Below are 14,519 nucleotides of genomic sequence, written 5' to 3'. Positions count from 1 at the left end.
ATGTGATTATTCACTGTATTCCAGTGGTGGCTGCATGATGAGCAAAAAAAGGACAAGTGGGGAGAATAACCAGGAAGCGCAACGCAGTGATCTGGGGAAAGGATAGAGGAATCTCTGGTGGCTGGTGACTGCAGATGCAGTGGGCACAGTCAGCTCCAGGGCATAGGTGTGTAAAAATAAGAACCACCAAATTCACCCAGACTGATGGTAGGATGAAGAAGAATGTAACTTCAAGATTTCGAGTGTAAGGATTTGGGGACAGCAGAGCCATCATTTACAACCATAGGGGTGGGTGCAGGAGAATATGACAGAGAGACAGCAGTTTAATTTTTGGTCATATTGCGTCTAGAGTGTCCATCAGATACCTAGAGAGGTATAAGAAGGTGGTAAATAAACAAACTTGAGAGCTGGTGGTCCTTAAAATCACAAGGATGGCTAATATTGTGTAGAAAGATATAGCTGGATAAGATGTACTTCAGAGAAGCCCTGAGTCACTTACCCTGCGCCCTGTGACTAAACAGAGAAGGCTGCAGTCACAGAGGTTAAGGAGTGTGGAAGTGGCCTGGAAGCAAAACTATTATCTTCTTTTCTTGATTATTTGTGGTGTTTGTTTGTTTGTTTGTTTGTTTGAGACAGAGATTCACTATATATCTGTAACTGCTCTGCAACTTGCTATGTAGACCAGGCTGGCCCCAAGCCCAGAAATCTACTTACCTCTGCCCTGTGAATGTTGGGACTAAAGGTGTGTGGCATCATGCCTAACTGCTTGCTGGATTTTGAGGTAGGGTCTTGTTGTGTAGCACAGGCTGGCCTCAAACTCATGATTCTCCTACCTTAGCCTTCTGAATGCTGCCATATGTGGAGGTCAGAGGACAATGTGTGAGACTCAGAACTGGTTCCCTCCTTCTACCATTGAGTCTTAGAGATTGATCTTAGGTTGTCAGTCCTGGTAGTAGCATCTTTCCCTATAAACCCACGTTGTTGTCCCTATTATTTCTGCTTACTTCCAACACTGAACATAATTACTTCTATTAAAATTCTGCAAGATATTTTTTTCTAGTGTGAGGGCCTCAAATCCAGGTCCTTAAGTGTACCGGGCAGATGCTGTACCTGGTCCTGTATTCCTGAACTATAACCCCAGAGCTCTTTTCACTTCTGATTTTGAGACATGGTCTCCCTAAGTTACCCAAGCTGATGCTGAACTCACTCTGTAACTCAGGTAGGTATTAAACTTTAGATCCTCCTAATTCCCAAGTAACTGGGCTCACAGGCCTGTGCTATCAGGCCCAATTTAGACAAGAATATTTGAAGATACAGGTTGTGCTAGGTGTGGTGGTCATGAAATCAAGCAAGCTTTATCTCAAGGGTGACTGAGATGGCACCTTCCAGCCACAATTCTCAGAACTAGAGTCTCAAGAAATGCCAACCTAGCTGGGTGGTGGTGGCACACGCCTTTAATCCCAGCCCTTGGGAGGCAGAGGCAGAGGCAGGCAGATCTTTTGAGTTCAAGGCCAACCTCAAGTCTACAGAGTCAGTTCCAGGACAGCCAGGGCTACACAGAAAAATCCTGTCTTGAAAAACCAAAAGAAAAAAAAAATGCTGCATAAATCTTCAGCACAGTGTGACTCCATACTTCTTGGCCTAGACAGACAGGAATACTAAGCAACATCTTCATTAAAAAACAGTTTATTATCAGCACAAGTGAAGACCGACTGCCTCCCCAGGTGCCCCAGCCTTCCCACCTGAGCCTGGGGAGCTACTTTGTGGTGGGACCCCATCTTGGGGCAATGTCCTTGTCCATCTGATTCCAGTCCCATTGCTCCTGGCCCAGGGCTACGCTCCACCTCGATATGCCATAGGTATGTTCTCCCCAGAGCGACTGTCCCCTCCAGCATCTGAGAAACCTCTGTCGCCAGAGGCTGGGGCCACATCCACTTGAATGACACCGTGTACTTGGGAGAGCTGTGGACTGTCCAGGCTGGCAATGAGCTGGCGGGGGCCTGGTCTCACAGGAACAAATGTCTGGCGAAGTGTAACTGTCTCATTACCCCCGATGTCCCTGTAGACAGAGACAGTGTCATGAGCCTTGACTAAGGGTAGAGTCAAGCAAGGACTGATCCAGAATGGCCAGGAAGGAAAAAGCAAGAGGTGGCATCATTTCTGGGTTCCGCTGGAATCTACACCCACAACCGGGACAGAGCCTCCACCCCAGGCCACCTCCACGCAGCTTGATGGCACCTACACACCCAGCTGCCTGCACTAAAAATCTCCCTAGCACCTTGCCTCCTCCCTCCTTCTCCCACCCCGACAGAGACTGCTGATGTTCTCCACAGTAGCCTGGACTGCTTTTCTTCCCATTGCCCCCAATCCCAAGCACCCACCTCACTTGGGTGTCAAGGCCAAGGGCACTTTAGAGCAAGACGCAGAGGCCCAACAGTGATCTCAAATGCTTTCAGTTTTGCCAGAATAGCAAGCTAAAGAAATCTGCCCAGTTATCCTCACAAAGAAGGAACAACTTCATGTACTGAATTACCAGAAGGCTGTTATCCAGGAAAAAGGCTGTCCCAAGCAGGGACAATCGGCGTTTTTTAAATGACATGTGTTCTCATATCTCTGTGTGTATATGTATGTGACACCAACACCTGTGCCTTTTCCTCAGGGAGCTGTGAAAATATATTCCTGAACACCCCTAGGAGTCACAGGTTCTCCAGACTCATGTCACCTTTCCCCTAGCCTGCTAATCACTGGGAAGCGAACTAAATCCCTCAAGGGCTGGGCATCCTTGGCACTTACTGAAAGAGAAGTCAACTCCCTAACCTGACATACAGGCTCACTCTGACTCAGCTCCCACCCTGGCACAGCTGTATCTCCCCCACAATTCTTCCTGTGGACCAGCCCCACCGAGAATCTCTTCACTCAAACTCACCTCCATCGTGTTCTGCAGGATTGGCAGTGCCTGCCCTGAGCTCCTGGCTTTGCCACTTCCGTCCCTAGTCTCTCTTCAGGTCCTTGTTCTCACCCCACCCCAACACCTCCTGTCCCCAAGAAAATGAATCTTATCTTTTCCTGGGCGTTTCCTTTACCCTACATACTTTATTCTTTTACTTATTGTTTTTTTTTTTTTTTTTGGGGGGGGGGTGTCCTCAAGAAGCTTAAAATAGTCTCAAATTCACTATGTGGCTGAGGCTAGCCTTGAACTTTCAACTCTCTCAAGTACTATAATTATAGGCATTTACCATCGCGCCTGACACAATATGTTTTAAGTATGAACATGGTTGCATTTATACGGAGTCTATTCGTGACTATTAGGATATCTCCTGCTTCTTCCTAAACCTGCACTTCTGATTGCCAGTTCAACCCACGCTTGCCTTAGGGTTACTTTTTGGCACTAGACCCCATGAAGTAGTCCATTTAGGGAATGAGCTGGCATCTCTAATTCTGAAGATGAGTGTTCCTTGGGGCAAAACACTCAGCTTGAAGGCTGCTTCTGAGGATTCCCTGGACCTAACTAGTAGTCTACCATGCCTGGCTCCCACGGCTGTATTTGAGTTTAAGCTGAGAGCAAATCAGCTGCTAAAGCTGGGCTGACCCTTAACTGCTGGTAATGAAACTGTTCTTGGCAGTAGGTACTCCAGGTCTCTCTCTGCCTCCCCCTCCTGCTGCATCCCCTCCACCCCTCACAGGCAGGTACATGCACCTATGTCTCCTTTGTGTTATGCATAATTTCTAAATTATACAGACATTAATATCTATTTGTTTGTTTCCCTTGGTAATTAATCTTTAAATGGCTTTGGCCTTGTCTGCAAAGTCAGGCCTACCTTTCAAGAACGGATATAAGCTACTAAAGATTTTAGAGAGAGTATGATTCTGGTTCTGGGGGAAATTCCCAAGAACTTCCAGCCTCCCTGGTGACACAGTCAACTGGAGGAGTGAGTCCAGGAATGTTTATTTAGTGGCCAGTCACCAGGCTGGGGTGTCACACCTTGTGGTATAATTGAGTTCCATACCACAGCCTTTGATGTGTAAATGAGAGGCAAAGTAACACCCATCTTGGAATCTGGAGCCCTCAGATGAGAGGTTGAGGGTAGGGTAAATACAATGCAAGCCATCCACAGAAGAGGCCACCTCTCCACACACCAAGCACAGTGGTCCTGTCCTTCTGGGAGTGGGGGTGGGGCAGCCCAAGAGCCACAGGGCCTGATGAGTCCATCAAGAGTACATACATCTAGGAGCCTAAGACAGAAGAGCCCTTCCACTGTGGTGTGAATTTCCCAGGGCACTTCTTACACCCTGTCATCTGAGCGCTAAATAGGGTTTATTTTGTGATGTGACAACCCCTGAGTCCCAGGCTAGGCCAAAGAATAAGACAATAAACTCATCTTTGGCCTCATAACAAAAGTAGTGGCAACCAGCATAAGGTATGAAGGGAAAAGTAGGCTAGGGTCCTTTACCCTACACCTTCTCACAGCCCCTCTCTTAGAGCAGGCTACCCACTCCTGTCAGGAGAAAGCTGGTTTCCTCTGCCTTGTCTTCCCCTCCACATTTTCCTGAGAAGAATGAGTGACACATGTCTGTGCCAGTTAACAGCAATAGGCACAGGAACATAAGTGCTGTGTGCCCTCATTGGGCCTGGAGCCTCACCCAGTGGAAATCAGATCCAGGCTAGCTGAGGGCCGGAGAATTAGGGTCCTGTTCTTATCGCACAGACCATGCAGCAAGCCGAGACCCTGGGTAGTTTGTGCCACTGAAGGGAAAAGGCTAGCCCTTCTGAGCTGTGGATGAGACCACTAGCTTTCCCATTCATACAGTGGGGATGGTGATGGCAACAGTGGAGACTAGCTATACCAAAGGCTGGACCAAATAACCAGAGGCGTTGTTATCTTTACTGGACAAGTGAGCCCACACGGGCTTAGAAGAAATGAAGGCACCTGGCCAAGGAGACCTAGTCAGGAGCAGTGGAGCAGGGACTTGAACCTAAGTCTTTAGAGTTCTGCAGCTCTCCTTTTAATTATATGATGGTCTCTAATGCCCTTTAAAGGGCCTGCATGATCTCCAAGTGAGATAATCCTCCTGAGAGTGCATGGTCAACACTTCTATATTTGGCAAATGTTAGGGATGGGCTACTAATGATTTCCATGTGAGTTTCAGCTCCCTAATTAACAGGTGAGGTAGGGCAGGGACACAGTGCAACTTAGGCACTCAGCAAGTCTTGAACACTGGCCAGGCTGAATTGGCCTGAGGTGCCAGAGACTGCCAGCTGCCCCAGAGCTGCTCTGTGGTGTCCTGACCAAAAAAGAGAAGCAAAACCGAAGCTCAGGGCAGCCTGGGTGAAAGGGCAGGTGCAGCAGAGTCAGAGGAGTCAGACTCACCCAACATTGAGGACCTTGGGTCTCTGTAACCCAGAACCTTCAAGCCGGAAGACGACATTGGTGAGGGTGATAGGCAGGGGGTTCTTGAACACGATCTGTACTTCACATTCCTGGCCAACAACTGCTGCTCCCAGTAACTGAGTGAAACAGAAATCCGCCCCTTATCAGAGACCCTGGCCAGCCCACACTTTTCACCCAAGAGAGAAATGCGTTAGGATCAAAATCTTGCCAAGGTCCACATTTCTGTTCTTCAAAGAAGCCACCCCAAAAATTGAGGAGGAAACTCATATCCATTCTGCAATTTAAGTATGAAACAGAATTAGACCTGAGAACCCATTTTATTGATGAGGAAACTAAGGCCAGGTTTGGACTTTAACTTTCTCCAAAAAGGCTCATCAGGTAACTTGTTTGAGGCTTAATGTTCTCCCCTTGCCCAGTTTTCCTTAGCCTCAGGCTCTGGATCTCTCTTCACCCCTTGAGTCCCAGAAAGCTGCACTCACCGTAAGAGAGAGGTCTGGGGTGCGCAGACGGAAGGTGTGTTGCTTGGCTAGTACCTGCCCACTCTCCTTGACATGGCCTGAGACATTGAGCAACATTGCCCCCTGGTCCACAAGGTGGGGCTTGTATTCCTTGTAGGCGACAGGCATGGTCACAGAGTCCGCTGGGAAGAAAATGCATGGTAATCACAGGCCTTCTTCCCCAGATAGAGTTTCCCCAGAACTGCTGCCTGTTGCTGTAGGGCCTTCATGTCCAAAGCCATGGTATTTGGACACCCAGGGGCAGGGCTGGAGAGGCAGCACCATCTAGGGGGCAGGGCTGAGCAGAGAGTATCATCTAGGGGGAGAGAGTACCATCTAGGGACAAGACTGGGGAAGGACCACTTACAGGCTCCTGGGGCTAATACCACTTCCTTCTTGGTCTCCTTGAAGGTAGGCCCAGAGACACCAGTGTAGTAGGTGACACAAAGGTAGAGATGCAACTTCACAGTGCGTCGGCTGCTGCCCCGATTGGTCAGCACCACAGAGACTGTCAGATCCTGCCCCATCACGGCATCCTGCGCCTCCACCTGCATCGCCACATCCTCAGCGGAGTCCCGGGTAGCATACACATTAGGTTTGCTGCCATGGGCTGCAGCCTTTTCCACAGCCTTCCGCTCTGCTTCTGAGCCTGGGGGTTGAGGTCAAAGGTGAGAGTTTGAGCTCTGGTTGAGGTAGGCACGTGCTCTGCAGGAGCCCTCAGGCTGGAGCTGGCTGGGCTGGGAGAATGTTACCTTCTGGGTGCTTATATATGTGGGTGATGTCCTCTCGCATGTTGGAGTTGATCGCCTTTGTGACAATGAGTGTGCCAATGGCTTTCTCTTCCACATACACTATCTTGAAGCTGCCGTCATCCTGTCGCTGCCAGTATACCTTATCACTATTTACCTGTGGTGAGCAACGGACAGCAGGACTGAAGGGCCAGGAGGACAAGCGAGCAAGACCCCAGTGCCTTCCCTCAACCCCAGGGGCTGCAGGCAGGGCCGACCTGCCATGCTCTGAAAGCAAGGGAAGAAGCTTGTCCAGGAGGCTCCTTGTAGCCCATTTCGGCATTAATAACAGTAATTCCTTGTGCTTATTCGCTTGCTATACAACTAATGAAGCACCCCACATCCATTATCTCTTTTGATCCTGAGGACAGGAAGCAAGGTGGCCATTATTATCTCCTTTTTACAGTTGAGGAAACTAAAACTCCAGAACGAGTGACTTGCCCGAGGTAACACAGCTAGTCAGTCAGCGGGGCAGTCAAGACCAGAGTGCTCAGGACTGAAGCCAAGGCTCTGGTCACTTCAGACTGTTTGCTAGAGGAGGCTTCTAGAGCCCAGCCCTCACCTCGGCAAAAATGAAAGGTGTGTCATACTTCATGTAGACTAAGCCATTCTTGATGGACTCCACGGAACAGGGGCCACAGCAGAAGATGCCTATGGAGTGAAGCAGGTGATGGATCTAAGAAGGCCAAGGGGACCCTTGTCCTCTGCTCAGAGGCCACACAAGGCTCCAACAGCAGCCACCCAGGGGCAGGGTGGAGGGAAGGGGCCTTTGGGCAAGCTGCACTGTCCATGATTCTCAGAGTATAGGACACCCTCCCCCAACCTTTCATCACAATCAATTGAGGGCCTATAATGGTTCCGGTTGACTGAGAGCAATGGTAGCACCATCGCTCCTTCAGAAATACCTCAGCTTTGCAGCACGCTCTGACTTCCTGATTGGGAAGTAAGAAGGGTGGTGAGCAAGAAGGGGCTGCCCTTATACTCAGGAGGGCTCCCTATGGAGGATGAACTGGCTGAAATGGGCAGGCTGAGACAGAAAGTGTAAGCAGGAAGTGAGGGCTATCCAACAGGAAGGAATCTTAACACCTAACGCTTGGCCTCCTTTACAGATGGGGAAACAGGCTCAGCCAGCGTGATGAATGCCGGGAACTTATGAGACAGAGACAGCTGGAAAAAGCTTCTGCCTACTGAGGGGCTGTAATGTTGCAGGCATGCTACATGATACATGGTGTTCATTTAATCCTCCCAACTACACCATATAATCTATAGTACACACACACACACACACACACACACACACACACACACACAGTATTCTATACAGGAATACAAAAGATGAAGGTGTAAGGTACTTCCTTGCCAATATCACTCATCTAAGCAGTAATCGTGGTAGACTTAAGCCCTAGCCATCCTGTCAGGACCCCTGCCTGACACCTATGCCATTACTTCTTAGAGCTGGACCAGAGATCAAGTCTCCAAGTCCACTGTAAACATTGCTAAGTTATGCAACCCAGGACACCTTTTACGTAGACGATTGTCAGGGAGGGGTCTGGGAAATGGCCAGAAGAATGTAAATCAGGCCAAGGCTGTCTGACTCTAGGAAGGTGGAGGAGAGAAGGAAGTAGCTGGTGGGACAGGCTGAGTAACCTGGAGGTAGCATCGGAGGCAGAGGGAGAGGAGGCTGTGTGAGCAGAGCAGAGAGCAGGGCTACTGCTGTGGAGACAGCATTTGTGGTTGCAGAGAAGAGCTAAGCGGCTGACAAGTTGTGTCGCCCCATGTCAGGTCTGATGGTTACAGAGCTGTTTTCTCTCCGAGCCCTGATTTCTCTATTATGCACATGAATGCAGTGAACAGAGGAACCAAAAGAAGGGGTAACTCATTCTGCTGGAGACCCAGACAAAGCCATTTGGCCTCCGAGAGCCGCCATTCACCATGTGTTCCATTGGCATGGAATTCTGTTCCAAATATGGGCATCCATAAGAATTACCAGGGGTGCCGGGCAGTGTTTGCTTACGCCTTTAATCCTTTAATCCCAGCACTTGGGAGGCAGAGGCAGGCAGATTTCTGAGTTCAAGGCCAGCCTGGTCTACAGAGTGAGTTCCAGGACAGCCAGGACTACACAGAGAAACCCTGTCTCAAAAAACAAACAAACAAAAAACAAAAACAAACAGACAAACAAAAGAATTACCAGGGGAACTTTTGAAATAGAGATTGAAAAATGGATCCTGAGCATGCTCAAGGCCCCAGGTTCAAATCCAGGACTAGGAAGAAAGATACATACTGCTAGATCCTATTGTTGGAAACTCTGATGGATCAAGTTTGATGGAAAGATTTTGAGTGGGAACCCCCCAAAATAGAAATTTACTTTAAAGACATCTAAGAGAAAATAAGGAACTTTTTACATTATATCTTATCCAATTCTGTACTATTTTCCCTTCCATTCATGCATTTATTACTTACAACTTTTTTCTCTGTGTGTGTTTTAATTAATTATATTGGGAATATGTAAGTTAAAAAGCAAGTTTAGAACTGGGTGGTGATGGTATACACCTTTAGTCCCAGTACTTGGGAGGCAGAGGCAGGCAAATCTCTGAGTTCGAGGCCAGCCTGGTCTATAGAGAGTTCCAGGACAACCAGGGCTACACAGAGAAACCCTGTCTCAAAAAAAGCAAAGCAAAGCAAGCAAACAAACAAAAAAGCAAGTGAGAATTATAAGCTTATCAGGAGAAGGAAACCTCTTACTGAATATCCTTGAATCTCTTTTGACCTTTGAGCCATCTCAGTATATTAATCATTATAAATTATAAAATAAAATTAAGTCAAGTAGCTAAAGAGAGGAAAATAAACTAATGGCTTCATGGTGGTTCAGTTGATAAATCCATACAGAGAACTATAAATTTGGCTCTCCAGCCAAGTCCTGGGCTGACACTCAGGAGTTGGAGGACATGTTCTAAATGGGGTCTGGGCAAGGCCCGCCTTACCACTGCTGGTCTCCTGAGGTGTGGCATCCACAACTTGCCACCCATCAAAGCCCGAGGGCAGATCTGGCCTCTTCATCCAGCAGTCATTCCACACGTGGAAGTTCCTAGAGGGACATGAGGGGCTCTGGGCCTGAGGCTCCCATTCAGGTTCCATTCCCATCCCTACCGTGCCTCAGCATTCAAACCTCAGATCATCTTCAGGCACATGGCAGGCCACCCCTTTACCCTGTGCTCACCAAACAGAATCATGGTTCAGATGCTCAAGTGGCTTCATGTTCTCGTCAAAGTAGATGTCCATAGTGAGAGATGTGTCTGTGTCGTGTGCAGAGTTGAAGTTGGTGACAGTACGGGTAGCAAAGCCCAGGCACCGGAGCACTGTGGAGAAGCCAGGGTTAAGGGATGAGGTGGAGGTTGGCTCTGGGTGTGGCATCAGCAGGAAGAAAAGGGCGCTAAGTTTGCCAAGCTCTGAGGGACCACCAAGAGTTAGGAGTCAGAAGACCCAGGTGGCCTTTGGGCTACAAAGCATCGTGGGTTATGAAGCCACCTGCTTGCCACAGACCCTGACTATTGCTTCTTCTTTCTCTCCCTTAGGCTCTCTCTCAGTTGCTGACACTAATTAATAATTAAGGGCATGCTATCATCCGCCCTTAGTGGCACCCTATCCTGTAGCCATAACTGGGCTGGGCAGAAATAGAACCCTCCCTCCTGATACAGCCCAGGCTATTCCTGGCCTATTCCCTCTACTACCTGTGGTGGTCACACCGGCAAAGACCCAGCATTGGCCATAGGGGACAGAATAGCCGGTGCGTAGGTAGCTAAGCAGGATCTCCACACTGCCCACCCACGCTGAGGGGTTGGTGCCTCGAGAGTAGTCGCCAGTCCAGTTCCCAATCAGAACTCCATTGTCATCCAGGGAGTTCACCTGCCCAGGAAAAGATGGGGTGTGGCTGGATTATTGGAGGTGCTCAGAGCCTTCTGGATTCCCCAGCCCCTAACCCTGCAACCTCAAGAACTAGACATCAACTTAAACCTGCCCACCCCTCCCCCAACCCATCTGCTGTAACACAGGAATGTGAACATTGGGTGTGCCAAGTTTGGGGTTTGGCCTTACATTCCAAAGAAGCCAGGACAGAACAATGAAAGGTGGGGTGGGGTACCAGTGGGGAGGGAGAGGAAGGGTGGGAAGTGAAGGGGTGAAAACCTTTTCCCTCAATACCATCTTCAGGGACAGGGATGGAAAATCCATAAAGGGCAGGGCAGGAAGACACAGATAAGGCTTAAGAGATACAGGGGTGCTCACCATGGCAGAGACAACCCGAGAGACACTGACTGGATCCCCACGACCTCCATATGGCATCCCCCTCCGATCCAGGATGTACAGGCAGGCATCTAGCACCCCATGGTCAAACTGGAAGGCAGGAGGGCAGAGGTAACAACAGCTCCTCAAGTGATACCCAAATCACAGACTAGTGTCGGTCCACCGTGTCCCTCATTTCTCTCTCTCTTTAGTGAGTGGGGCATGGCTTTAATCCCAGCAGTCAGGAGTCAAAGGCAGGTAAGTTCAAGGCCAGCTTGGTCTACAGGACAGCCAATGCTACACAGAGAAATTCTGTCTCAAAAAAAAAAAGAAGGAAAGAGAAAGGAAGGAAGGAAGGAAGGAAGAGAAAGAAAGAAAGAAAGAGAGAGAGAAACAGAGAAAGAGAGAGAGAGAGAGAAAGAAAACTGAGCCCAGACAAACCTGGCCATAATTCCAGGTCCGTTCGCCAATCTGTGCTTCTGTTCCGTAGTAGATTCTTCCAGACTCATTAAGCACATATTCTTGCCGCCAGTCCTCGTGGTCCACATACACTATGTCCTCTGTATCCCCAGAAAACAAATGGCAAATCCTATCCATTTTCTTTGAGGGCCCTGCCTCCCCTCAGCCATGTCTGCAGGTCATACCCACAGGAAAAAAATGGGGGTGGGGCTGCTTCTAGCCTGATAGGACTGTTCTAAAAAGGGTGGTGAGAAAGAAGATGAGCTGTAGCCAGGGCCCTTTATCAGAAGTGAGGTGGGTCTCTTTTCTACAGTGGGTCTCAGTCTCCTTTCCTGGACAATGGGAGGGTATCTTTTCCTATGCCCAGATGTCCAGACACCCACCTGGATCTCAGGGAAGGAAACCCCGACCTACCTGCCCTCTGCTCTTGACCCCAGCTGGCTTACCTGGGCACCAGGGGTTGAAGAGGATGTAGATTTCATTGCGGGGGTCAAAGGGCAACTGGAACTCTCCAGCTTCTGAGCGTGTGCGGACAGTGAATTGAAACTTGCCAATGATGGCGTTAGGGGAGGTGTGGACACGTAGGTTTAGATTGTGTCCATTGGTCTTAGTCACTTGCGCCTTCCAGCCGCCACTGCCTCCCTTACCCACTGGGATGATCACATGGGTGCCCTTGCCCACCTCGGGATTGTTTCCTAGAGTAACAAGATCAGCAATTAGGCAGTGAGAGAGTCGCTCTGTAAGTGGGAGAGAGACTAAGACTTCGTTTAGCCCCACCCAAATGTCTATGAGCCAATTTATGTGTCCCTAAGTAGGGTTACCACACCAGTCTGTGACAATCTTCCTTAGAGTGGCTTGGTGGCCGCCCCATGCACTCCCGCATGTCAGGGCAGAACCCCAGTCCAACATCCCAAACCTGTTTCCCTGACAATGAACTCAAGTAAGGAGGGGATACTGGGGCCATTGTCACCCACTGTCCTACGGGACTGAAGGAGAGAATTGAGCCAAGTCCATTTATCCCATAGGAAAGAACACTCCGGATACTAAAGGGCAGAGTGGCTCTCTGGGGTCACAGCTTCTAGAGCCCAGAGCATTTCTGGAGGTGGTAGGGGTACCTGGGAAATTAGAGGCTGGGGTGTGCATGGCTGGGCTGTAATCAAAGGGTTAGAAGAGTCACCCGCCCCCAGCAACTGCATAATCACCAGCCTGGGCAGTCAACGGTCACCAGGCAACACTGTGAGTGAGGGAGGCACCTGCCTTGGGCCATGTGATAGACAGGCAGAGAGACTGATACTTGGGTGCTAGGGGAATGAACTAGCAAGACCCAGAAAGAAGGACACATGGAGTCAACTGTGCTGAAGGAGACACAGAGGTCAGCCCAACGAGAAATCGAGAAAGGGTTGAGAGACAGTTGCCTCTGGAGGCTTGAGGAAAGCCAGCTTGAGGAAACTGCGGCACCATGTCCTTCCTGAGAGCACCACTAGGGGAGCACTAAGAGTCTGGCACCAGCTCCTTTTGGCAGAGGTGAGGAGTGCTAGGGAGGAACCTAAAGACCTCTCTAACCTAACACCAGCTCTTCAACAAGTGGGGTGGGGGGGGGTTCCCTTCTCATTCCAGGCCCCACTCACCAATGAGGAGCTCAAGGGCAATGCGATCAGAGGACTCATATTCCCGGTTCAGGAAAAGGATCATGTGGAAGGGCTGCCCACGACGCACAATCAGCTCGTCATATTCAAACTCATCTGTGTGGTGTTCTCGGCGGTTCTGGTCTGATCGTGAGCACAGCAGATCCACACCAGTCACAACTAGCATTCCCTCTGTAAAACCACATCCTTGGGTCAGTGAAGAGTCCATGAGGAGCCCAGACCCTCCTCAGAAATCTTTCAGCCCCCCTAGAGATCCCAGGGTAAATCTTAGGCTCCATAAATGCTCAGCTCCAGGCTAAGGTGTGTAGTCTCACCTCGGATGGTGCCATCTCCTGCAGCGTTTACACCACTGCCCCGAGACTCAGGTCTTCGGCCACCTCGAGAGTCTCTACCCCGAGAGTCCCCACCCCGGGAGCTGGTCCCTCGGCTTCTGGAGCCAGAAGGTTCGGGTCCCCAGTCATCATCAGCTCTGTTCCCACATGAGCAGCAGCCACAACATCTAGCCCAGAAGGAGCGGCCTCCTCCTCGGCGGGAGCGCGAGCGTCTGTCTGGCTCTGGCTCTGGCTCTGGCTCCGGCGACGGTGTGGTAGGGGGCTGCCAGGGGCTCCTACCCCAGCGGCCCACGTCTGAGCGAGGACCTTCCATTGTGCCTGTGTAGACGAGACAGGAGGTGCTCATTCACTCAGATCTCCTGTGCCCGGGATGCCCATTCCACCCACCCAGAAACTCCACCCAAAGAAATTGGTTCAGTGTCAGCTAGGTGACTGGGATAATGTCATTCTAACCCCGAGATGCCCCCAAAGTCCCTATTTATTCAGTCACCCAGAAAAAGCACCCCATACTGCAGAGAAAAACCTTCTCTTTATCTTGCTATAGACACTCTCAAATCATATTTAAAAACAGATGACCAGTGGAGAAGCCCTTGAGGATCCATCTGAGGAAATGCACAGTTCCCTAAGAGAACACCTGTCACAGTCCCAATCTCCAAACCCTGTATAGGTCTCTCCACCTGCTGGCTTCTCAGTTTAGAGGTCCAGCCTCTAGGACTATTTCTTAATAGCAGGTAAGGCGCATAGGGGGCAAAGGTCCCCCCCCCCCCCCCATTCCTTACGTCAGGGCAAACTTCAGGCAGGGCTGCAGAGAAGGCACAGCAGGTATAAGCAGAGATTGGCCCCAGGAAAATTGGGCCTCAGCCCACAGCAGGTACGCACTGGAGATCGGTCCTTTCTGGGCTTGGGCTGTGTGTCCCCTGACAGCTAAAGCCCGCTGTGGCTCAGCACTGAGGTATAAAGCTGGAGCCTCTCACCTGGCAGCGGTGTTGGTGATGGCACCACCGGGGCCCGGGCCCGGGTGGAGCAGGTCAGGGCGTTTGGGACGGGACCAACAGGCTGGACGTAGCCACGCGAGTGGAAGGTGTAGGGCGGGCCGGGTAAGTAGTTTATGAGGGGAGGGTAGGCGGGG

General features: G+C 50.2%; 1 protein-coding gene across 2 annotated transcripts; it reads right to left on the bottom strand.

Annotated features, from left to right (window-relative positions):
* Positions 1-1,670: 1,670 nt before the first annotated feature.
* Tgm1 (transglutaminase 1) lies at positions 1,671-14,519 on the bottom strand. Of its 2 annotated transcripts, none has more exons than XM_034497966.2 (15): positions 14,365-14,519; positions 13,373-13,708; positions 13,041-13,229; positions 11,859-12,107; positions 11,395-11,513; positions 10,957-11,064; positions 10,404-10,578; positions 9,893-10,031; positions 9,657-9,760; positions 7,238-7,326; positions 6,640-6,793; positions 6,255-6,536; positions 5,870-6,030; positions 5,370-5,506; positions 1,671-2,059 (listed from the first exon to the last, which is right to left on the bottom strand). In XM_034497966.2, the coding sequence occupies exons 2-15, from the start codon at positions 13,701-13,703 to the stop codon at positions 1,834-1,836; spliced, it is 2,463 nt and encodes an 820-aa protein (XP_034353857.1). In that variant the 5' UTR covers positions 13,704-13,708; positions 14,365-14,519; the 3' UTR covers positions 1,671-1,833. The 2 variants fall into 2 exon arrangements, with proteins under 2 accessions (XP_034353857.1, XP_076787087.1); XM_076930972.1 differs by lacking the exon at positions 14,365-14,519 and adding an exon at positions 14,170-14,353.

The sequence above is a fragment of the Arvicanthis niloticus genome, chromosome 3 (assembly GCF_011762505.2).
Source record: "Arvicanthis niloticus isolate mArvNil1 chromosome 3, mArvNil1.pat.X, whole genome shotgun sequence".
NCBI classification, from domain to species: Eukaryota; Metazoa; Chordata; class Mammalia; order Rodentia; family Muridae; genus Arvicanthis; species Arvicanthis niloticus.
This window is presented reverse-complemented; position numbering and strand designations above follow the sequence as displayed.

Coding starts and splice junctions, on each gene's coding strand:
- Tgm1 (XM_034497966.2), bottom strand. CDS start 13,703: ATGGAAGGTCCTCGCTCAGACGTGGGCCGCTGGGGTAGGAGCCCCTGG. Junction 11,065..11,394: donor GGACCTGGAATTATGGCCAG/GTTTGTCTGGGC, acceptor CCTGCCTTCCAG/TTTGACCATGGGGTGCTAGA. Junction 10,579..10,956: donor CTCGGGTTGTCTCTGCCATG/GTGAGCACCCCT, acceptor TTTCCTGGGCAG/GTGAACTCCCTGGATGACAA.